The sequence below is a fragment of the Wolffia australiana genome, chromosome 18 (assembly GCF_029677425.1).
Source record: "Wolffia australiana isolate 7733 chromosome 18, ASM2967742v1".
Taxonomy (NCBI): Eukaryota; Viridiplantae; Streptophyta; class Magnoliopsida; order Alismatales; family Araceae; genus Wolffia; species Wolffia australiana.
In genome coordinates, this window is record NC_135852.1 from 3,249,300 (window position 1) to 3,270,316 (window position 21,017).

At 33.2% G+C, this 21,017-nt stretch overlaps 1 protein-coding gene across 1 annotated transcript; it reads left to right on the forward strand.

The window, feature by feature from the left end:
* The first annotated feature begins 835 nt into the window (after nucleotides 1–835).
* Nucleotides 836–4,852, forward strand: LOC144715079 (ENHANCED DISEASE RESISTANCE-like protein (DUF1336)). Its single transcript, XM_078589962.1, has 3 exons — nucleotides 836–1,007; nucleotides 3,380–4,397; nucleotides 4,622–4,852. Coding segments are annotated over exons 2-3 (981 nt in total). The 5' UTR covers nucleotides 836–1,007; nucleotides 3,380–3,417; the 3' UTR covers nucleotides 4,623–4,852.
* Nucleotides 4,853–21,017: the final 16,165 nt, after the last annotated feature.

Below are 21,017 nucleotides of genomic sequence, written 5' to 3' on the forward strand. Positions count from 1 at the left end.
TTTAATCCCATACTCTCATATTGCAAACACTCAAATTCTGGTCTTGTTTATAATTGTGACTTATAAATGAGACGTTAATATAACCAATATAACTAACAAAACAAAGATTGCCTATTTTGCTATCAGAACTGAAGGATTGATGAATTACCAACACAATCAACACAATAAAGATACCTCTTTGGAGAACCCCAATCAGCATAATAAAAATGCCTATTTTTGTTATAAGAATTGAAGAATTGAAGAATAACCAACATAACAAAGCTTGCCCACTTTGTTAGAAGAATTAGGGAATCGAATAACAACTAACATACCATAACTATGCCTCTTTTGTTATAAGAATTGAAGAATAACTAACATAGCGAACACAATAAATGTGCCTCTTTTGTCATTAGAATTGAACAAATGAAGACTTGAAGAATAACCAAGACAACCATCATAACGAAGATTGCCCATTTTGTAATCAGAATTGAAGAATAACCAAGACAACCGGCATAACAAAGATTGCCCATTTTGTAATCAGAATTGAAGAATAATCAAGACAACCGGCATAACAAAGATTGCCCATTTTGTAATCAGAATTGAAGAATAACCAACACAACCAGCATAACAAAGATTGCCCATTTTTTTTTAAGAGTTGAAGAATAATCAGCATAACCAACACAATAAAGATGCTTCTTTTGTCATCGGCAGTGAAGAATTGAAGAACAACCAGCATAACCAAGATAACTAATATCCCTAAAGTAGGGCCCCTACCTTGAAGGATTTGGGGCCCAAGCCCAAGGAGATTGCGTGAATCAGAGGTGGACAGATGGCGTGACTTCTCCGAGAACTGTAGAGAAGATTTGTGTATTCTCTGGATTGGATTCCATATCCTTTTTGCTTACTATTGCACCGCGTCTGCATTGAATTCCCCCCTTTAGTACGGAAATAAAAAAAAAAACTTCTCTTTTGGGTGCACTTCACTGTTCTTGGGTTGGTGGAAAAGCCGATTTGAAGAAGTTGGGAAGGTGAGAATCCTGGGCTGCCCCAATTTTATTTTGTACCCGTTTACTCCTCGATGGGTTTACTTCAATTTTTATTTTGAATTTTCATTATTGGTTGCGTTTTCTTGTTTGTAATGATCGAATTTTCATTTTTGGGTTTCTCGATGCCGAAGCATGGATTCTCCATGCCGGACGACCCTTTAGCTTGATTATTATGGGAACTTGACGCCATAATAACTCTCCCCTCGACGTAGATATCAAGATTTTCCGTCGTGGTTGTTTGCCTTAATCGTGAAAAATGGAAAAAAATGAGTTGCATCTTTCTTTGACTCCTTTTTCAATTGCTTCCTGCAACACATATCAAACATAGAGTGACGAGGAAAATCTGTAAATAATGAAAAATGATGCGTACCATTGCTTAGGAAGCATTGAAAAAGTTGGAATGGGAAAGGAGGAAGAATCCGAATAGGGAGATTTAATTAGATGACGAATTCCGTGTTTATATCATGGTACATGCTCGATGATCTTATTTATGACCGTATTCATGAGTATACATGTTGAACATAGGTCTGGTTCTTTTACTATATGTCCTCATGACGCTCTCATCCTCTCTAAAGACTTTTTTTATTATATAAACTATAAAAATACGGTCATCGCTAGCTGATGAAAAACATGCGGGAATGGATACCCGATGTATTGGAATTTGCCCAGATTTTCTTTTTTAGTTATAATGACTATAGCTTTGTGGGCTGGACTGTAACATACTGAAATAGATCGAGAGTATATAAATTGATTAATGGGAGTGGCTTGGGAGCTCCGTTAGAATATATGATGCTCACTTACCCAATTAAGCACTCCAATATCTACAGAAGCAAACAATAGTTTCTGGGAGGAATTGTAGGCAAGAAAACTGGACTTAATTGGAATTTCACACGCAATGTGTGAAATATCTTATGTGAGGCTAAACCCTTATTACTGGATCATTCTCCTCCCCCAGCCCAACACCACTTTCATAGAGTTTCTTCTATATTCTTTTGATTTTGTCGCACAATTATTTAATCAGCCTGTTTTTTTCATATATGCCCGATCTTTCCAAAAGCGTTCTAATTAAGTGATGCACTAGTGATAGCCAAATATCTATTGATTGCAAGTGTTAAGTCCAGTAGGTAGGGCAGTTGGAATGAATGAGTTGAAACTGCGTTCAGAGATAACGCGTTGGGCATTTTGTTTAGTTTTTCTTATAATAATTTCCGGGTAGTTATTTTCTGACTCTTGAATAAAAACCGCTGGTCATGAAATTTCTCTTCATATTTGACATTGTGGAACAACAACTTGCTCTCTACCCTGCCACCAGGCCCTCAATGGATTGATCCCCATCCGTCAATGTGGGGTCAAGGAATATAATTTTAATCATCTTAATAAAATGAAAACGAAAAGTTCGGGACTAATGTGTGATTGATTGATAGAAATTTAAAAAAAGAAACGGAAGGGATCAGCATGTTGTGACGCAATCAAGAGGTCCAAAATTTATCATCATTTATCAATATGGTTAATGAGATGCTGCAGTTTCTTCTTACGGCACTTACTTATTTAAGTGAACTATGAACATGATGAAAGAGATGGAATGGTAAATGAAACGCAGATCAGCATAGTTCATCTTGTCAAGGGACATGTTCATGTTCTATCGACCTATCTATTTTTTTTTGTTCCATGTCACAGTCTTGTACAGGTGTTATTCTCCTAATGATAGAGATTAGGAGTTATTCTACTATCTCACAGCACCAGGTATTAGATGACAGGGCTGGTTTATATTTTTAAGATTAATCGTGGTACTTTGTGTAAGTCTACGTAGAGATCCATTTTCCAATTTAGGCATATGCAACGGAATGAATAGCGGGAAATCTATGCCCAGAGCTTTACTCTAGATCATCGGGGTTCTCAGATATGAACTCCTCAGAGGCATATTCTTAAATCATTTCGTCTCTGATAAGTTTGTGGTGTACGAATGTGTACGAATGTGTCTTTGTTAAGTAGTTAGGTGTATTTCACGGTGGCATTCTACTCATACATTTTCTCTTGCATCTGCATGATTCCTGATACCACAGATGACATTAAGACCATCAGAACAATCCAGGAATATTCTTGGTGGGTTTTTCTTTGTTCATTTTCATATTCATGAAATAAAGTTTTTTAATTACGGTCTTCATGCGATGGTAGTATCATTACGACGCTCTTGGATTTGAATTTTTCGCAAAAATTGATTTTGTTAAAGTGTCACTTGATTATTGCGAAGCCACGAAGATGAACACCAAAAAAAAATTCTGTTCTAGTTAGAATTTTAGTCATGAAAACCTCTGACTTGCCCTGATTATCTGTTGCAACTTGTTCTTTTTTAGTTTTTACAGAGGTTTCTACTCTATCCTCTTGCCCTAAAATGACATCTGGTCTTGATGTGGAGTCGTCTACTCTTGATTGGATAGAGAAAGTCAAGTTGGAAGGATCTGTTCCTCTTCTTCAGCCAGATAAATGTCCCAATGGCTGGGCCTGCCCTGAAGGTGACATCTTCAAAGTCCGAGGCCCCGATTACTTGTCCTCCAAAGTAAAGATCCCTGCTGGTGAATACCTCCTGAAGCCCCTCGGATTCGACTGGCTGAAGAGCAGTTCAAAGATCAGTGAAGTTCTTAAGAACTCAGATTCTCGGGTTAGAAGGGTCATTGACTCAAACTCTATTAACAATAAACCCTTTGTTTGGGCATTCAATCTGCAACTCCCTAGCAAGGATAACTACAGCGTCATCATGTACTTTGTTTCTACTGATCCTGTGCCCGAGGGCTCTCTAATGGACATGTTTCTGAAGGGAGACGACAGGTTTAGAAACTCAAGGCTGAAATTGATTGCAAACATTGTCGAAGGGCCGTGGATTGTAAGAGCTGCAGTGGGGGAGCAAGCCATCTGCCTCATCGGTCGTGCCGTCTCTTGCAAGTACGTAATTGGAGAGAATTTCATTGAGGTTGATCTCGAGATCGGGTCGAATATGGTGGCCAACGCTATTGTGCACTTGGCATTTGGTTATATTACGTCGTTAACAGTGGATCTGGCTTTCTTGATCGAGGGCCAGACTGAGGAAGAGCTCCCTGAGAGGCTTTTAGGGGCAGTGAGATTCTCACAGTTACAGCCTGAATCTGCTGGTCTTTATGAAATAACATCTGATGAAAGAGAAGGAGAAATTCAGTCTTCTTTACCTTCAAGGCTGTGGAGATCGATTGGAGAGGGGTTTTCTCATCTTCTTCATACTGGTGGTCAAAATTCAGAAGATACTCCTCTGGAAGGGCATGCCAATGGAAGTCATCATGTCAAAGAAAGTGAAGCCCACGAAAACAGTGATGAAGATAGCTTCGAAGATGCTGAAAACTGGTGAGCCCACGTCAGAACTTGAGTTTTAATTCATTTACTCCTTTTGAAGGGAAACATTATTATTACTCCATAAGAGTACATTTATCTTGGTTTGAATGTTTTCAAAGTTGATTTTAATATCTTTATTTTATCAATCGTCTACTGCATTTATTATCAGAACTGTTGAGGAAATTTCCATCTTTTTCTGTTTCTGTTTTTCCACTTGGCTTACCGTTTGATTGCAGAGGCCTGGCGGGTTGGACGGTTAAAGCAGAAAAGATGTGGCAGGCCCACTCATTACAAACTTGCTGATGCTTCATTGATATTCTTTTGGCCGCGGATTGTATCCATGGTAAGGCTGATTATGCCATTCAATATTTGATTTTTTTTGTTTGGGTTTTTGATGTACATAACGCCAAAGTACTGGTCTTGTACATTTATAGATATTTATAAAATTGGTCAGGTGTTTATTCGAACGGTTTGAAATACTGCAAGCCAGATAATCTACTGTATCTTGTTGGAAACTTTAGTATAACCATAACATAGACATTTAAGTTATAAGCATCAAACTCTTACGTTCAAATTAATGCCTACAAATCACAACCTGATTCTTCTGGCCCAGGTGCCATCCATAATTTGATTAGCGAGAAAAACCAAAATTAATAATACTTTGGGTAAACATGTAAGCGAATATTACTTTTGTTCAGCTGTAAGAATCATTTGCCAATCTGATATGTTTTGCAAAATCACCAATCAATTTTTGCCTCTCTGTATGGATAGTCCGTAACTTGAAGAACCCAAATGAATCTGATTAGTAACCTATTAAATTGACTAGATCCAGGAGAATACTTGGAACTATGATACGCATGAATATTTAGTTTGAGCTCAGCTGTCAGAAGTCCTAGGAATATCCTGGGAACTAAATATTTAAAACAATGAAAATCAGGAACCAAAGTCATCAACTCTGATTTTTTGCCATTCTGTCTGAGACATCCATCCCTTGATAAACCAAAACTTATATTTTTTGCCATTCTACCCGGGCCATTCATGGGTTCATTAGGCCAAAAGAATAAGGGAAAAATCTATATGAGCCCTATATGTAAGATAATGATAGATACTAATCTATAAATAAGTGTCTTGTTTGTGATAATCTATCATCAATTCTCGCTAATCTGGTAAATTTTCTAAAATCACCTCCTCGCTTCCTCCTATCCTATACTTTCTGCCGTTATATTTTGGAAATCTATTATATGCTAACCCAAATAAACTTGAAAAAGAATTATTCAATGTACTACATTTGATAAAACCAATGGGATCCAGAGATCCTTGATAATATGAACTCTTTATGAAATTCACTTCCAGACTAATTAGCTTTTACTTTACTCCATTCAATATGGGCAATCTGTAGTTTGATGAGCCAAAAAGAATATGGAAACATTTACATAAAAAAGTTAACTACATTTAGGAGAATCCTTGCGCCTAAAATATATATGAGTATGATGTTTTTAAACATTCCAATATCCTTGCTAATCTGAGTTTTATGCAAGAATCACCCCATGGTGCGTCAGGTCTGACTCTATGACATTTTATTTGTGCAATCCATTGATAGATCAGCATAATCAAGTAGGGAAACACAACTAAAATATATTAAATTTAGGTAAATAATTGGGTTAGGATATATATGAATGTTCAGTTTATGCTTTTCTGTCAGAAATCTGTAATATGGAAAACGCCCAGCTGACTCATCAATTTTGATTATAGCGAAATTACATACAATTTCTGTAAAATTTATCAATTTTAGGATAATATTTGAGTTCAAGATATTCATGAATATTAAGTTTGTGCTTCACTGTCAGAAATTCTTCCTTATCTTAGCTACTTGGAAACCCACCACCCATTTCATTTGGCCTGACTTTTTAGAACTATAACTGGAATCTAAAATTTGGAGAACTATCGGGAAAAAAATAATACACAAATATTATGACAGCTCATTGCTGTCAGAAATCCTTGCTAAAATATGGGTCATATAGAAACTTACCATTCAACATCTCAGCTCCGTCTTTGATATTCTATTCTCGTTAAATCTATGATATTGGCTAACTTTATCATAATCCTTGGGACTAAAACATAAATGAATGTTTCTTATGAGTTTAGGTGTCTGAAATCTTTAAAAACATGAGTTATTTATAATAATTACCACCTAGCCATCAAATGTTTGTTTCAATATGCGCAGCCCTGTATAATTTTGTGACACTACAAAATTATGTAAAAGTAGTCCTTGGGGTCAGATATGCATGACTATTATTTTGGAGAATAAAAATAAAACACATTTCCTAATATGTGGAATTTAGAACAATGACCATCATAATCGTCACCTCTAAATTTATCCCAATATCTGTAGGAAATTCATTACTTGATGAGGCTGACATAATCTTCAAAATAATTTAATATTTATAGGGATGAAGATATAATTTAATAAAATTTTTGTGGTTAATTATGAAAAAATCCTTTTAATTTGAGATAAATATAAATAACAATCCAGCTCATCAGCTCATCATCCAATCTGGGTGATAGTTTGAAGACCATAAATATTGCAAATTAGGAGACTATTTTGGATTAAAAAATATTATCAAACATTGTTGGATTAAAAAATATTATCAAGCCATCTTTGTGCTCACGTATCAGAAATTCTTGCTTATTTGAGGGAATTTGATAAATCAGTACCTGATTCATCATATATGAATCTCTTATGGTTTTATGAGCCCAAAGGACTTTGATATAATCATAAAAGCATATAGATTAATTTATTAGACACTTTATTTTTCTGTTCTATCATGTAAAAAATCCATGGTAATCTGAGCAATTGACGAAACACAACCAGAATCTTCAGCTCTAACTATTTGCCGTTCTATCTGATTCATCCATAGTTTTATTAGTACCAAGCAATATAAAAATAGATGATACCGTTCAAAAGTAATCTAACCCTAGTTATTTATATCTAAATAAATATTATATTTTCCCTTTACTGTTATAAACTTTTGATAATGCAAGAAATTTGATCAGATCTCCATGACGAATTCTATTTGCTTTCATGAAATCCTAAATTGACCATACAATATTTAAAATGACCAAAGGAAATCCTAACTTGACCATACAAAACTATAAATAAGCATTGTTTCACTATTTTTTTTCTAAATTTAAGGGAATTCAAATGAATTTGTAATAATATAGAAAACTGATTAAATTCAAGAGAATCCCTGGGATAAAGATACACATGAATATTTTATTACCCTCATATTTAAAATATCCTGAATAATTGATATAATTTTGGTAAAGTTACACCAAACTCATCAACTCTGACTTTGTGCTATTATATTTAGATCTATCTTTAGTTTCCTTTTGCCTTTAAAAATGAGAAAATAATGAAAAAGGCTAACTCTGTTTATGATTGTGTAAGAAATTATCTCTAATCTGATATATTTGGAAAATTATCATCCTCCTTATTAGCACTTTTTGCCATTATATCTGCGAGATCAACAGTTTGACGAATCCCAAAATAATGTTTCTATATTTATGATTTTAATTATAAAGTATACTCATTTTGAATCTGATATTCAAAATATTTGGAAAAATCACCATCGGATTTGTATTAGCTTTCATAAATCTTTAAACTAATGATATCTTGAATATTCATGCAATACCTCATCAACTTTGAACCTTTTCCAATTTATTTTGGGCATCCAAAATTAATGGTCCGAAAATTACAGGTTCTGAATTTAGGTATATGTTTTGAATTAATATACTCAAATAGTGGTTGGCGTTTTTGTGTTACAAATCATTGATAGTTTGAGATACCTGGAAAAATCACCATTGGGATAATCAGATTCGACTTTAACATTATATTAAGGCCATATTTCATTAGTATTAGAGTTTGTGAGATTAATACAAGTTTTTTATGTGCCTAAGCATTCATCTAAAAGGGGGTGGATGAAGTAACATACAATTTATAAAATATTTATATATTTGAGATGGAGCAGCTCTAGTGGTCTTGTGGAGGAGACTTACAGTTTACAGTCAAAATGTCTCCTTTAATATCTTGGCTTTGACAAATGTTGACCATGTCTTATAAGTGATTCAGATGCACTGAGTATTCTTCTCACTCGGATTACTCTAATCAGCTTTCTAAAATGATGATGGCCCTTGTGACCAAATTATCTATTGCATAGATTTATGCTGTCATCAGGCATTTTACTTTCCTACATATTTTTAATCGATGTCTATAAATAGAGGTTTTCTGATCTCTTTACACTAAAAATGTTCGTTTGAAATTTTAATTCAAGAAATTTCATGTGGCAAACACATAGTTAATCGATGTATGGTTCAAGATAATACAAGAAATTTCAATATATATATTTCTATGAATTATGAATAAAGAAATGCTATTAAATCAGTGGTATTATAATTAAATGAGTTAGCAATTGTATCAATATAAAAAGGATAAAAAATTAAGTAGGATATTGGAACTTGAGATTTCAATGACGTGGATAAGAAAAATTCATGATAAATCTGGTGGGACTAAGGTCACATAGGAGGAGAAAAACCTATTCCTGGAAGTTTTTTATGTCAAAGTTAAATAATCAATCTTTTGTATTGATAAGGTTTTTAACAGATGCAATGCAGACAGAGCTCAATGAGATTGAATGTATGGAAAAAACATGTATAAATATTTAGGCAATATATTTCTGGTATCTAGATTTCTCTAATCTATATATCTTCATGTCATTAATAGATACATCTCAATTATTTAGATAGTTCTGAATTTTCTTAGGATGATCTACTCAGTATTTATCTATTTAATTGTGAGCACCTTTAATTGAACATCTTAAGATTTCTGTAGCATCTAGAAACTTACTCCAATGATTTATGTTAGGGAAACCTTTTCACATGGAAATTTAATGTAATGTTCTTACTAGAAAATGCGTAAATGAGTGGATTCATAACATACAATGTATGATGTCAGGGTTGTCAACTTGAAATTAAGGTTGGAGGACCCTTGTTTTTGAAAATATCTATACCTTACCTAAATTTTAGTGATAACACGAACTATTGGGTTATTTATATGCAGTTTACATATTTTTATGCATTAAAAATAATTATTTTTGTGTTTTATCAAGCCTAAAAATTATAAATAAAATTTACAATGTAATAATTATTTTTGGGCATTCTATGGTATCTTTATGGATTTTTCTGACTTCACATTCTTAAAGAAATTAATTTTTTGATGCAATACATAGGAATTTGTTTGACATTATATTCACGGAGATAAACTTTTCTAAGTTTGAATACATATATTTTTTATATTTTTATGACTTTTGATTTATATTATTAGCATTTATTTAGATATTTCATTTTAAAAGTGTGCTTGCCATGTGTGGCCATTCCATTTGATTGTATGGCTACCAATCAAGAGCTTCGGTAATGATTAGCTGCAGTAATCATTTGCAAAAGGTGCAACATGTCATTTAAAGTTACGGTGTCATAATGCCCAATCAGCACGTACATTTTTTTTGTTTTTTTATTTGAAGGGGTGATGTGCACCAATAGAAAAAAGTACTCGATTTAAATTGGAATAAATCCTATTTAAAGATCAATATAAAAATGTATTGGATAAATATTTTGAAAAATCCAAAAGGTGTGGCAGTATATGTGACACAGTAATTGATTAAAAAATTGAATGATGCTGAGTGCGAAATTGCGTTGGCATAATCATCGACAATCTTTTAGTTATTTATCATGTGAATGACACATGTCAGCATGACACAATAGAAGATAACCAAAATAAAAAATGATGGTAATGTGGCATGCAATGATGGGCCTGCACATCACAATGATTATTTAAGTGATGAAAGTACCTTTTTGTCTTCTTCCTCAGCGTAGAGCCACATGTTACTATTAGAGTAGTCAATCGCAGAAAATGAGGTGATTGAGATGATTTTAAAATGAATGACTATTTAACATTCTCAAAAAATGAGGAAGATACATTGATGATGATGCGGAGAAGAAAAATGGACGACCACAATTTCTCCAACTTGAAAGCTTGATATCTAATGATCCAGAACACCGGTTGAGCCGAAACTTTGTGTGTCTCTTTGTCTTCAACCCCTATTTCCATCCATGTCCTAAGATACATCAATAGAGATGTGTATCCTTATCAAATTAATCCTTAAACTTGGTTCCTACATTTGTGTGCTGATTAAAAAGCTAGTAAATTTCTGTGATTGATCAAGCTTGTTCTCGGTGTCTTGGATGTGTGAGAAGTGGTAACAAAGAAGAGAGAAGACCTTAAATTCACTCCCAAATCACTGTGATCCTTGTGGAACCTAGGGATCAATGGTAAGTATCCTCACCTTACATTGGTTCTTCTCAGCATCTTCATTTGGTTACAACTATTTCGGCGTCCCGTCCCACATCACATTACGTCCTCCGTCTGATAATATCATACAACTCTCATGACACCATATCTTTGTCATCTCACCCATCAATCCCTTTACACTACTCATTCTTTTCATCACGTTTCTCCCATGTATTTACTCGTTATCGTCGCTGGATTCTCATTCTCAATCTTTCTTAAAAAATTCTGGTTATCACTGTTTTAATTTTATTAATTTTAATCATATACTATCTACTATAATCATCTTAATTTTATTAATAATTATTACCATCTTGCCTTAAATTTTCTTATCTCTCTACCATGTATCTTATTAATATCAAATCTCATCTCCTGTCATCTCACTAATCACTATTTAAAGAATATAAAATCCTTAGTTACAATTTACTGTAGAGACATTCAGAACTCATCACTAGCTAAATTTACTGATTAAATTCAAAAAATACTAATCAATAATTAAAAACCTAATTTTTGAGTTTATGATTTGGTCTTGTCTAAAGTGGTCCAATAATGGTATTAATATGGTCCCAGTCTGTTGATAATGTCAAAGTCAAATCAGAAAAACAAAAATTTTCAAAAAATGGATAGGGACTCCCTATACAAGAATCAATACTAATTCCTGTTGGGTTATGTGCCTTGGTTCAATCATGGAAAATAAGTTTATGCATGGATGCAGAAGCGATAATTGATTCAAAATTGATCTATGAAATCATACATCGCATGTACCTTATGTGGAACTTGTTCCATCCTTGACCTGCTCACTTTGAGATCGTTCTGCAGCCGTTCATGTGCCCCGCCTCTAGAAGTATCCACACAATCATGTTGCTCTTGGATCTCCACCTCTTCTTCTTCAACTTTCCTTGAAAATCTTTAACATCTTCTCACCGTGAAGACAGTCTCCTTGGTTGACTGGTGAAAGGGGACTCTCAATTCTGGCTGACCTGAGTGCTTGAAATTATTACCCCTTCCCTTCTAATATTTTACTTAAGTTTTTCTCAAAAACCCCATAAAGTAAAATATATTCACAAATGCCACTATGATCTTATGCATTGGATGCTCTGGCCCACGTATCATTCTAGTTAATAACTTTTGGGGCCCAATAACAATTTTTGGCCAACCTTATTAATTAGCTATATCAACATATATATTAATTAACGAAGGATCAATTTAACCCAATCGATAGGTTAAGTTTCCAGCCCGTGGGGTGCCAAGCTACACCTCATGCTATAGAAGATAGCGAATAGTGTTTAAACTCTCTCATGGAACCTTTGCCGTCATCGGTTACTGTATAGGTATAATCTTTCATTCACGTGCGACTCTTGAACAACTTAGGGTATGGTTGATCGTCAAACCGTAATCTGTCATTCAATTAGTACTGATGCGTAACGGGGATCATTGTAGAATGCCTTCTCTAAAGTCCTCACTACCTTGGTCAGGGATTTTCTATATCATCTTCCTTGAGTCAATCTCCTCATATATCGAGGGTGGATGATCCCGTCTTGACACTCAGTCATCTCTGTGAGCTTCTTACTACATCCGAGCTATGACTTGTTTGAATCACATGATTAGAGGCTCGTGAGTCATTGTCAAAATGTAGTCATGCATCCACGAGATATCCTTGGTGTCTCAGGTGAGTGGATCACTTATATAGCCGTGACATTAATCAGCCTTATTGACGTTTAGGTATAATACCATTCAGGGATTATTTGGATCAATTCAGTGAACTCTTTCTCCAAAGATCACCCACTATTTGTCCTTAATGTCGCCACACTAATAGCCACAAGATCAATTATATTTATCATATAATTAGGATCAGTTAGTGTTTATCTATCTAGATAATTTGATATCCATCGCAACTATCCATCGAATAGGAATATTTGGAATACATGTTTAAAGACTAGTGATCACTGTATTATGATCTCTTCACAATTCACTATGTCATTGTATGTATTCATGAACTTCATTATAAATATAATATTGGAATAGTAATGAATGTCATATTTTATTCAATGAACTTAAATAAACATGGTGGTGTGATTTGGCTTGATGGCCAGATAATATCCATCACTTCCTAGATCAACTTGGCTCCATTTGGTCATCAACACATGAAAAAAACATCACTTGAGACTTGTTTTTTGTATAGAAAAGTGAAAATGAACGAAAAAATATTATAAAATTTATTTCATTTGTTAAATCTGGGAGGTATATATCAAAATGAACAGCTATTTCAGTTAGAGTGAATGGTCAAAATAAATAGCTAAAAATATCCAAAGGATTTCTCAAATTAATAGACTTGACTTGAAATTGCGACAAAGTAAGCCTGACTAAGATTTCAATGAAAATAATTCATAACTAACATTGAGAATAAATTCTTCTCCCTTAAGGACTTAGGTCCATGTTATCATTTATCAGTCAAGCTTTAGGACACTATTGGTCACTTATGTAACACTGCTCTCAATTCTCACATGATAGAGCATACAAAACTGTCTAATTATCTAGATTGAACATAACTTCTCAACCAAGTGACTTCTTTCTTAAAGTTAGAAATTACAAAGAGATAATTACCTGAAGTGGCCAATATCATGTCTTCAATCACAATAAGATTTCAAGCACCAACAAACTGAGGAAATATTTTTATTTGTAATGAGGTTTTTTCTCCGTGCAAACGTAAATCAAGAATACCATCTTTTTGGAAATGTCAGAGAGAGAGAAACCCATGCAAGAGGGTGAGTAGAGGGGATAATCTCTTTAGAGAGGGATTCCTGGGGGGGAGTGTATGGTAAGGGAACGGGAGAGTCTGAACATGTATTGAGAAGGTGTAGGAGGAGCCTGAACTAGAGCAAGGGGTGGGGGGAAGGGGATGGGAAGCCATCGAGCAGGGAGTCAACAAGTGGATAACATAGAGTCAAGAAGGAGCAAGGATGTTGAGGGGAAGGGTCATAGGAGGATGGTGAACTACCAATATGGGAACCATGATAAGAATATAGCCATGTCCATACTTTCAGGCATTTAATATAAATTTAAGCACTTATCATGCTAATAAATCTACTTTTTTCAATAATTCCAAATTTTATATAATTTACAAATTATGCATATTTTGGGTGTTTTTTAATAACCCTTCTTGACTTATATGTCAAGTATTATTATTGATGATGAGTGTTTTCAAGTCCCATGTTTAGAGAAATTTACAAGAATTAAATAGGAAGACAATCCATGGACAGGATACATTTTGGTATTGTGTCTCAATGCAGAAATGAGAGGGTTATTCGTGTAACATCCTAGATCCCTTGGAAAATACTTCAATGTTTACTTTTGAAGTGCAGCATAAAATTCAAACAATGAATCTTGCAACCAAAAAGAAAACATAAATGAAGGAGAAGGAGAAATAATAGGAAATAGAATGGAATTTGAAATCATGCAATCTATATAGATATTTTCTTCATCTCTAAGTTTACCTCATTCTGGATGCAATCTAGCACTGGATAACCTTCAAGACAAGGCTCCAAAATATTATAGTTCTCTTAGCATGGTTGATGTAAGCATAAAATTCTATATTATTTCAAAGTTTTTAATAAAATTTAATTTTAAGAATTAAATTATTCAAATACAATTTTTTTTCCAAAATGATATAAATTATTATAACATATAGAAAATAATTTTAGTAAATCTCTAGAGTTTCCTCTTGAATATAAACATGAGAAAAATTATATTAGATTCTACAAAGTTTCAAAAACATTCTGAAAATATAAATTTTATTTGTAAAATAACTAATTTTGTTTACATCAATTTTTTTATTATATATTTAAATTTCATGTAAAAATTAAAATTAAAATTAAATTATAAAAATGCAAGAAAACAATTTTTTCTCAAGATCAAATAATATATAATAACTTATAAAAATTAAATTTAGCAAATTTTAGAACTTTTCTTTTGAACATAAACATGGGAAATTTTATATAAGACTGTATAAAATGCAAAATCAATTCCAAAAATACACTTTTCACTTGTAAATTGACAAATTTTTTTTATATTAAAATTTTAATTTGTATTAAAAATTTATATAATATTAAATTATAAAAATGCAGAACAATTTCTTTTTCAAGATGAAAGAATTTGGAATAAAGCTTAGAAATTAGTTTTGGTAAATTTTTTACCTTTCCTATTGAATATAAACATGAGAAAACTTATCTAAGATTCTATGAAATGTCAAAAAATCCTAGAAATATAACTTTTACTCGTAAAATAACTTGTCCCATTTTCAAGCTTAGTAAAAGTTTCAGATTAAATTTGTGTTTCCATGTGTATTTATGCATTAATTAACCTATAATATCAATATATTATTACGTAGAAAAATAAATTTAATTTTTTTAAGTCTGATTGAAGCAATGAGACAATAGCCGTTAATTTGGATTTATCAAGCCATTAATTAAATGGAGGGGGAGGAGAGGGTATGAGTGAGTGGAGAGGATTTTAGTGTCTTACGATTAAAATATTAAATAAATAGTTTATTAAATACCTTTATTCCTTGATAAGTTCAAAAAGTACGTGTGTATATGTCAATTGATAAGTTCAAAATACGCGTTCGCCAATTGATAAGCTCAAAATACGTCGTTGTAGTATAATGGTGAGTATTCCCCTCTGTCACGTGGGTGACCCGGGTTCGATCCCCAGCAAAGGCGCCAATTGATACGTTCAAAATACGTGTTTATATATGTCATTATTAGGGGTTTTTTGAACTGAATCATTAAAATGTATTTATCCCTTAGTGCTTAAGTAAGGGGTCGAACCCTAGGGAGGCCGTGGTATGTCCAATTTTGATCGAATAAGGGTCTAGAAACCGTATTTGAACTTCTATGATCTCTTTTTCATCAAGAGAAAACAATGCTAGAAAATTATCTTTAATCCTATACCCTTTTCCGATTCAACATTCTCAATTAATCAGAGATTTAATTTCTATAATTTATTTTTATCAAGGAGAATTGGATTGATGATTAGTTAGCAATTCTTGATAAGAATTACTATCTAATCTCCTAACTAGATTGTCTGTGTGTCCAGTTGACCTTAAATTTTTAGATATTTTAGCATTACTTTTTACTAAATTGTTTTAATCACTAATCCCAAATCAAAATCTACCACTAGTGTTCCTCATTTGTTTTACCCAAAAACTTAATTCAGTTTGAATTATGTTTTTAGGTTATTAAGTGAATTTGAAAGGGTTAGGGAAGTTAATACTCCTAATTGATTGATTAAAATTTTTGCAGATCTAATGCTACTTTCTCACGGATTTGGAATGCTACGAAGGTTTTTATTGAATTTTTATTTCATCCTAATAAATTCAAAATGGCAAAGATGTCCTAAATTAGCGAATCGTGAATACGATTTTCAAATTTGAGAAATAAAGGAATAAAATGAGTGATTTGAAGGCCAAATATCATTTGAAATGATTAATCTTAACTCTAGGAATACTAATTGAATTGAAAACAAGGTAAATTTCAGAATTAAGAGGATTAGAATTGGAATTTAGGAAAAAAAATGGCAAACATGAACGGAACTACAAAATTGCTAAAATTGAGTATGAAATCAAAAGTACAATTGATTCAGAATAAACTGACAAGTGCCAGGAACGATTTCGAGTCGATTGGGGTGAATTTCACGCAACGAACTATCCGATTTCCACTGAATTGATGCTTGATTTTGAGGCAGAATGCAGCGCCGGATCGTCAAAAATTCTGTCCCAATTGAGCTCTGAAAGTTCTCCAGGCTGCTCTTGAGTCAGAGAGGGAGCTCGGGACTTCTCCTCTCGCTTCCACATCAAGAACCCCCAGCTCAATTTTGATTTTTAGGCTTTGTACGCAGGTGGCACGGAGCGTCGTGATTGGTCCGCGTGGTGTTGTGTACTGGTCATCCTTCGTACATACAGCACTGTGTGCGTGCAATTTGCACGGATGAGAATTCACGGTCAGCTTGACATGTGCAATCGGATTGGTGCACGTAGCGCTGTGCACGAGCTTAACTCGCTGCGTCGCACACAGCATGTTAAGTTGCACGGGATTGGTCCGCACGATGCTGTGTGTGGTGCACGGCACGCACAGAGTGACATACATGCATGTCACACACGAAGGCGCTAACGCAGCCTGTGATTGGCCCACGCTCTTCTTGGTGCGTTTCCTGTGCATTTGGCATCCGATTAGTGCTTAAACTGGCCCAATAAGGGCCAGTTCGATAAAAAAATATTTTTTATTTAAAACCAATTTAAAAAATCATAAAAATTGTTTATTAATGCCTACCAACTACTTTATTTATATCTAAAATCCGTTTTATTGTTTAATTTCTTTTTTATTTATAGAAATAGGTCAATTAAAACATTTAGTTTCTTATAAACATCATTTTAAAAACATATAAAATGTACAAATTGACCTAATTATTTGTCCAAAGTGTTGTTTAACTTGAAATTTAAGAAAATTCTTCTTTTAACCAAAAATCATGATAACATGCATTAAATATTAATGTTTTTAAGCATTAAAAGCCCCAAAAATGATGATATTAACACTTTATTAGCTCTTATTTGCATGTTATGAATCCTTACTCTAGTTAGACCCGCAGACCAAAAATTGACTGGCCAGCTGGTCCACCCTAGAATTGCAAAACAAAAATTTTGGTTTAGTCCAGTCTAAGAAAATTTGAGTCCAAAATAGTGAACGCTGGTTGAAAAGGTTTGATATTAACACCAATAATGTTATAAGTTTACATTTTGAGTAGATTATAGAAATTATGTGACCAATAACCAAACATTGTGCACGAAATTTATCCAAGTCTGGGTGGGAACTTAATGTGTATGACTTCTAGTTGGATATAGACCTTTTTCTAAAGAAGGCCTAACCTTTTTATCTCAAAACACACTCATACATAACTATATCAACCAAAAAACTTAATGTCATCCAAAGAAATAACTGTGCTTATCATGTTGGTGATCAGATAAGGTAAACCATCTAGTATATTCATCCATAGAGGGATCAGATAAGGTAATCCCATCCTAAATATTTTCGAAATCAATATTTTATATTCCATTCCCTGATGATATTCTATACAGATTAACTCGATGAACAATGATAACTTGAAGTTTTGATCAACTAATGAAACAATTTTAGTTTCAAGGGTCTAGTTTTTTATTTGGATGGGATTGATGAGAAGTCATCTCACCATCTTGAATATTTCATACATTTTCCAGGGTTTTTCAATCAATAATAGAGGTATCAGTGAAATGGTTTTCAGAACAAATTCGAACCCACATATTATACTTTTATTACCTTATTATTTTTAGTGTATTGATTATAGCAATAACCATGCGGTATTTGAACTGGGAAGTATTATAATTTTATGGTACTTTCATGCTTTATTTTTTTGGTGCACAGATACATATTCAATTTTTTGTTGGTGACTTTAATTTTTCTCAAAACTTTTAATGCTATCTAAGTATAGTGACCATTTTCTAATCGTAGGGATTTGATTATGATTTCTATTCATTTTTTGCCTCAAATATTTTACCGTGTGTGCATCATACATGAACATCTTCTGTACAATAAAGAATATCCCACTCTCTACTTCATGAAAATATCCATATACTAGTTCTAGAAGCATCAACACCTTGCCTTTAATTCTTAAAGTGATTTTGGGGTTTCTCTTGGTCCCTACAATTAGAAATGTTCAGGGCTTTTTTTCAAAAAAATAAACCCGCTCATTTATTTTCACATGATATCATGGAAGGATATTCTCAAAAAATGCAGGATTTTCAAAAGGTATTGTACCGTTTGACTTACTGCATGATTAATATTATTTCATCATTCTTTCATAAGATGCCAGTATTTATGTCTTGAGATGTAAGTTTCTTTGGATAGCCAATTATGCTAATTTTACCTAACTTTCCAAAACTTTTGTCAAATAAAAATAAAATGTTGGGTATTCTTGAAGTTATAACTCCACCACGTTGTGGTGATAACTATTTTTAGTCTCATAAATGGGAAAAAATAAACATATTGTCAAAGCATGTATTATAGGCTTTATATTTATGGAGGTTGTAATTATCCCTCATCCTGCAACTTTTCCAAAAGTATGGGATGAAATTAGCTCCAAGTTTACAATGTAGCTTATTCATGGTATATGTAATTTATTAGGTTAATGGATTATTATCCAATAAAAAGGAGTGTAAATGAAGTTGGAATGCATATTCTTGGAGGATGTAGGTCAATTAGGGATACAAAACCTGATTAAATTCTAATATCTCGCTCCTGAGAAGATTTATGGACGGAATTAAATTTTTACTTGCAACCTTGTAATGAAACCATCTTGTTCTAGGGTTGATAAGTAAATTTTAATGCCTGAATTTATTACTATGATTACAAAAGTTTCATACTTAAATGGACATCATGAAAAAAAAGTTGAATAATCCTTCCATTTTAAATCTTGAAGTAAATTGGTAAATTTATTTTTCTAGCTAAAATTTAGTATTTAATCATGAATTCAAATTTACATAGTCCTGGAATGACGATTCCATCAAGTTGTTATGACTGTTTCATGTTACTAGGAAAAATGATGCAAATTTGATGCTTCCCTGGAGAGCCTTTGACTTTCAGGCTTTTAACTGGAGAAGAACCAAATGATAAAAAAACAGATAAGGAATAAGAAAGCCAAAAGCATATGGGATTTATCAATACTACACTTATTATAGGCAAAGCATTGAATAAAATAAGGAAAAGTTATCAAAAAGGCCAAGCTGACATGGAAAAAAACTCGTGGTCAATATGAACAACACAAACAGTCTCACATGCCAGCACCCATTGGTGGGTACTCCCGAGCTGGCCCCATATTTTTGAAAGTCTGCTCTTGGTGCTACAGTCATTTGCATAGAAAATGGGTGGGCTTAGTTAATGGCCCCCATGTGAACATAGGCTACTAGAAGACAACTTAAAGGATGGGGAGAAGCTTTTACAGAGTCCATGTTTTAACATTACTTTGATATGGGGATAAAGTCTTTGTTCCTTTCAGTTGTAGCAGATCTGAGATGGAGAACAAAAATTTTGAGAGATGATCACAGCATGACAGGGTTGAAACATTAAAGAAGCAAGGCATAAAGAGAGTTCAGGTTGGCCGATCAGATCCAAAGCCTACATTGTGACATGTCAACTTTAAAATTCCCTGTTATAGTCTCAGGGATGGTTAAATCAAATGCTTTAATCTCATTAATAATTTCTCTCTTTCACAGGTTGATGATTGATGGAGGGTTGCTAATGAGGATGGAGTACAGGTTGAAATATGGTGACTGGTTAAATTAGATGATGACGATGAGGGGCTACAATTTGATAAGGGTCCACACCAATGATTTAACCACAGCTTTTGAACCAGCTCTTTCTAGTATCAGACAATGATAACATGCACATTAAAAATTACATATTCTACATATCATATCAAAATTTGGATTAATATATCATGGATTAAACTGATTTATATACCCTTTTGTGTGATTTTATGATTTTTTTATACTTTCTGGTATTTTCCAGAATTTATGACACTAAATTACTTAAGAAATTATTAGTTTTATCTATAAAATATTTTTTGAATTATTAAATATATTAATTTAAATTTAAAAATTTTCTGAATTTTTTTCAGAATTTTCAAATGACAAAACCACTATGAAATGGATTTTAGAAAACAGAAAGGCATTTTTTCCCTTTATTAATGGCTTTATCATTTTTAATGCCACCTCACCATGTGGCACCTTACTTGGGCCAGACTGCATCCTTGAGATGCTGACATCAGCACCACAAGGGCATTAAAGGATACTTTCTTCATTTGTTTTTCATTTTTTATAAATTATTCTCTCTCTGTCTGGCGAAGACATGTGTCCGCCAATCATTGCATCGTGGAGAAAACAAGGAATAATTATTAATGAATCAGATCATGGATCCTGATGAAGGTGGTGCCGCATGGATGAGAGAGAATAAAGACCCAATTGTGGAGATTAAACAAAATTAAAATGATGAAATCTTGAGATGGAACCGTCTGATTGAGTTGAAAATTTTCAAGAATTTTCCTAATTTTCCCCTCTATCCATCCATATGGTTGGATTATAAAATTGATGATGAGAAGGCAGAGAAAAATACTGAAGAAGCTCACACCAACCTAATTTCCCTGGAAGG